Source organism: Galdieria sulphuraria, assembly GCF_000341285.1.
Source record: "Galdieria sulphuraria unplaced genomic scaffold scaf_269, whole genome shotgun sequence".
In the NCBI taxonomy this organism is placed as follows: Eukaryota; Rhodophyta; class Bangiophyceae; order Galdieriales; family Galdieriaceae; genus Galdieria; species Galdieria sulphuraria.
The window spans coordinates 177-4280 of record NW_005178206.1 but is presented as its reverse complement, the minus strand read 5'-3'; the positions used below and the strand labels follow the sequence as shown (position 1 = coordinate 4280).

At 36.0% G+C, this 4104-nt stretch overlaps 2 protein-coding genes across 2 annotated transcripts; both read right to left on the bottom strand.

Annotated features, from left to right (window-relative positions):
• Window positions 1-29: 29 nt before the first annotated feature.
• Window positions 30-2000, bottom strand: Gasu_64730 (archaeal ATPase; the record flags this gene model as incomplete). Its single annotated transcript, XM_005702331.1, has 2 exons — window positions 1360-2000; window positions 30-1300 (listed from the first exon to the last, which is right to left on the bottom strand). Coding segments are annotated over exons 1-2 (1819 nt in total), but the record flags the coding sequence as incomplete, so codon positions are not given.
• A 656-nt stretch (window positions 2001-2656) lies between these two features.
• Gasu_64720 (uncharacterized protein) lies at window positions 2657-3410 on the bottom strand. Its single transcript, XM_005702330.1, has 2 exons — window positions 3194-3410; window positions 2657-3090 (listed from the first exon to the last, which is right to left on the bottom strand). The coding sequence occupies exons 1-2, from the start codon at window positions 3251-3253 to the stop codon at window positions 2863-2865; spliced, it is 288 nt and encodes a 95-aa protein (XP_005702387.1). The 5' UTR covers window positions 3254-3410; the 3' UTR covers window positions 2657-2862.
• Between the last annotated feature and the right edge of the window lie 694 nt (window positions 3411-4104).

Here is a 4104-nt window from a genome sequence, read left to right as displayed (position 1 = left end):
GTTCCTGGAGTAACAACGACTCTGATTACCCAACTCATTAGAAACATTCAATGATAACTTTGTACTAACAATAATAAGCATACAATGATGATAATCCATTGCACTGGATAAGACTTGATCATAAACAGGATCTAAAAATTTCTTGGCTTCATCTATAATATCTGACCAGCCAATTCCTTCCGACTTCCAACGTCCTTTACATGCAACTCCAACAGTAAGAACTTTGGGTTCCACAGGAGATTGTAATTGGAATATAATATCAGGACTATGAGAAGTAGCGTCCAAAGGAATGTAAATAGTCTCTAAATAAAGTGTCTCTCGAATAATCTTATTCCATTCAGTACTGGCAAAAGTTCTTCGACTCTTGTTCGATTCACTTCTTGTTTCTCTAGAACTAACAACAGACTTGATATAGTGAATAGGTGATGTTGTACTCATTGGAAGTTTCATTTGTTTCCATATTGGAGACAATTGACACAACAACTCCCTCAACTCATTTCGATTCTTTGAAGACAACATCAAAACTAGTCGTAAAGCAACAATTCCTTCAAACACACGACACTTTGAATAGAAGAAACAATCTACTGGTTCGACATCAAGTGATCCAAGAAGTATCTTTTCCATAGTGGAAATAGACGATAGCTTCTTGAAGATTACAACAAATACTTTTGGAATAAGGACTTGAAAAGTATTCTGGTCAATAGGATATCGATATAGTCCCATTTCAGTTACGACATCATATAAAAAGGACTCCGAGGTCAATCTATCATCTACTTGAAACGGTATACGATAAAGTGCCATCATCAAAAGTATATCAAAAACACTTTTTCTATCTTCGTCCAAATTCAATATTTGTTCCACAAATGGTTCAGTGCAAATTATTCGGAAATCGTAGTCGTTCATACACGTCAAACATTCTTCTTTCGATATGAAAGGCTGATTTCTTGCTATTATATAATTCAAAAGCATATTTACTGCACGAGTCAACAAACCAGGAACTCCACCTGTACATTCCAATAATGAGTCTGCCAATTCATTTACTGAAAATGAAGAACTACATAAGACATTACAAACTGGTTCTTGAGTAGGTGTCTTTAGAAGACTTTTTTCAAGGAATTCAACGATACTGGAAGCGTCCAAAGGTGATAAAGGGATAAAATGTAGTATAACTCTCGATAGCCCAAAAGCCACATCATTCTTAATACTTAAACCCTTGCTTTTCCCAACAACTATAAAAAACAAGTCGGGTTCTTCGCACAATTGACTAATGATGCCGAAAAAGTCATTGTAAGGTCGAACTCTACCGTCATGGGTTCTCTTGAAATGAAATTCGTCGAGACTTTCGTCTAGGACACCAACTTCATCAAATGCCACCAAAGATATTGATCGGAAGGAGTGTTTAAGATTGAACGGATTTTCTGAACCAAAGCATCACTCCTAAGTTTCAGTTCCTTGAAACATTCGTCCGGGCCTGGTTGCGGAAGACCTGATTGCAAACAAGCGGCCTTGATTAACAAATAGTAGACTGCCCACTCTAGGTTGCGTTCTTTCGGTTCTGTGGGTTCCAACTCCCTTAAATCGACGTACAACAGTGAAGCCCTTTTTAATTTCTCCAAAAAGGTTCTCCTCGAAGGGTCCGAAGCAAATTTCGACAGAAAAGTTTCACCAAACCTTTGCACCAACTCCAAATAGGTTCGGGCAAAGGTCGTTTTGCCCGAGCCAAAGAGATGGGGGGCAAATGGTATGGTCAAGCGATAGTCGCAACTACTTGTTACACCCCTGAGTTGCTTTCGGCCTTTATGAAGATAATACAGTTCTTCTGTCACAAAATAAACGTCCCTTTCACGATCTACCACAACAGACTTAAAGTTGTCCACAGCTTCCCACTTTTCATCCAAACTCGCCATCGCCAAAGAGAAATTAAACAACCTTCAGTTTATTTCGGAGTACAAATATAAATAAATAAACGATTGACTGTTTGTCGGTCACAACAACAACAAGGAAAACAGTAAAGGATACCAATCCAACTTCTTCTCTTTATCAACTGATGACTATGTCATACCCTTTATGGCTTGGACTGAGATGACTAGAATTATGGAAGAACGATCAATATGGCTTTTTCAACTATCAATATTTTTATTCTCGTATGCTAATATAATGGTAACTCTCATAAGGTACAAGGAGGATTGGAAGGAAGCCAATGTTTATTTCACAAGTTTTTTATGCTCTTTGAGAGTATAAAGCTATTAAACATGGCCCATTCTCACATAGATAAGAAAGTTTCTTTCAGAATTTTCGAGAGTAGTCATGAGAGTTCCGAGCAATATAGATTGTTCATGAAGATTTTGTTCCATAGACGTCTCTCTCTAGATTTTCTGTATTTTATGGAATAGTTTTTACGTCACTTTTGCTTCATTTCGAAACACGGATCTAGAGTATGAACCAAGTCATTCTCTTCTGTAGTCTATTCAAAAGCTCCAGTTGAAATATATTATTTAGTAGAAATGCAGAAACCCGCAAGCACAGCACTGCTTTATTCTCAGCAATCATCAAATTCCTTTCTTACGATATCATGACAAGTAGCAGCTTATCACTAAAGCTACAAAAGTTGATGCTAGCAAAAGACAAACCAAAACAAATGTGCAAAGAAGAATACAAAATATCTCGTGGTTTTATCAAAACTCCGAAACAACAGTGACTCAAGCGTATCATCAATACTCAATTTCTGTAAGAGTCAATAACTCCTGTTTCTTTCTCCTCTGAAATTACTCACAGACAATAGTAGCATTTGATACTGTGAATTCTGTTAAGAGGAGAAAAGATATTTTTCAAGAAATTCAATTCAATCGAATTGAGTCTATTCTAGCGACTCTCTTCTCGTATATTGTCATTGCATAGCATTTGAATCATAGTTGAATTCTTTCTCCTCAATAGTCGACTATACATTTGAGGTGTTTTTGAAGGTAAACATGACTGTTTAGGTTTAAAGACAATTGCTGCATCCTCTTGTACGATAAACTTTGTAAAAACTACAACTTTTAAAGATATACAAGAAAGCAAACTATAGAAAGTACAAAGCTGCTTTAGGAACTATAAAACTCCAAGAGAGCTATTATCTCTTCCAATATAAAAAAAAGTAAAACTTTTAAAAGCTCTGCAAATTCAAAGAACGATTTGTCCAGTTGAGTCCTACTCTTCTTCCAATCTCAACCATCAGCTCGTTGAATAAGTGAGTCACTATACAAAAGTTCATTCCGTTAGGCACTTGGAAGAAGACTCTTGCGAAGTATAACTCGATGGGGACACTAGTAGAGGCTTCCTTCTGGATATTTGTGACAAGAACGTTTCGTATAAAAAACGGGTCTATCAATAGAAGGAATGTTCATTTCTACTAGGGACAAGTAAAACTTGAAAAAGCAGCGAAACGCTTTTTTATCCAAGTTGCTCTAAAAAGAATAAAAATGTCGTCAACTCGCAAACAATATTCAGCAGAATAAGATAAAACAATTTATCTGATTCCTTTGCAGAGTCAATCTCAAATGATATTTTGGTTGTTATCTAAACTGGTAAAGGTCTTGTTCTTTTCAATATATTGGATCAATTTCGTGTCCTAGTGAAAAGAAAAGAATATAAACGTAGAAATAATGGAAAAATAAGAATCTTTCATCTCCTCTTGGCAAAGTAATAAAGGAAGGTGAATCTTGAAATATATGTGCAAGGAGAAGTAAAAGCATCACCACTTTTACTCTTATAACAGTCAAAACTCTCTACAAGTTGTTTGTGTAGAGAACAAAGCGAGACCCTTGTAACTTTTGAGGTTCGATCCTCCTTATCGTAAGTAGTTTATGTACGAATTTGTGTATAGACAAAAGTATTCCCAACCTTTGGTCAGTTTTTTATTATCGTCCTGTCCTCTGTATACTTTCCAATTCTACGGTTGAGTGTATGATTTATTCTTCTTTATAACTCGTAATCGAAAAAAGATTGCTCCTTGAGCGTAATTTGCATAGAAGGAAAGGTTCTATCTCTCACAATGCAAGCCAAACAGAGTAAATGTCATTGAAATTGGAAAATGACCATTTTACACCTTTAAGGAGTTTTCCT

What these genes read in the sequence shown, in the direction of transcription:
- Gasu_64720 (XM_005702330.1), bottom strand. Translation starts at nt 3,253, where the DNA reads ATGAACTTTTGTATAGTGACTCACTTATTCAACGAGCTGATGGTTGAG. An exon ending in TGGTTGAGATTGGAAGAAGA is followed by an intron (nt 3,091 to 3,193) that starts GTAGGACTCAAC and finishes GGAGTTTTATAG; the next exon opens with TTCCTAAAGCAGCTTTGTAC.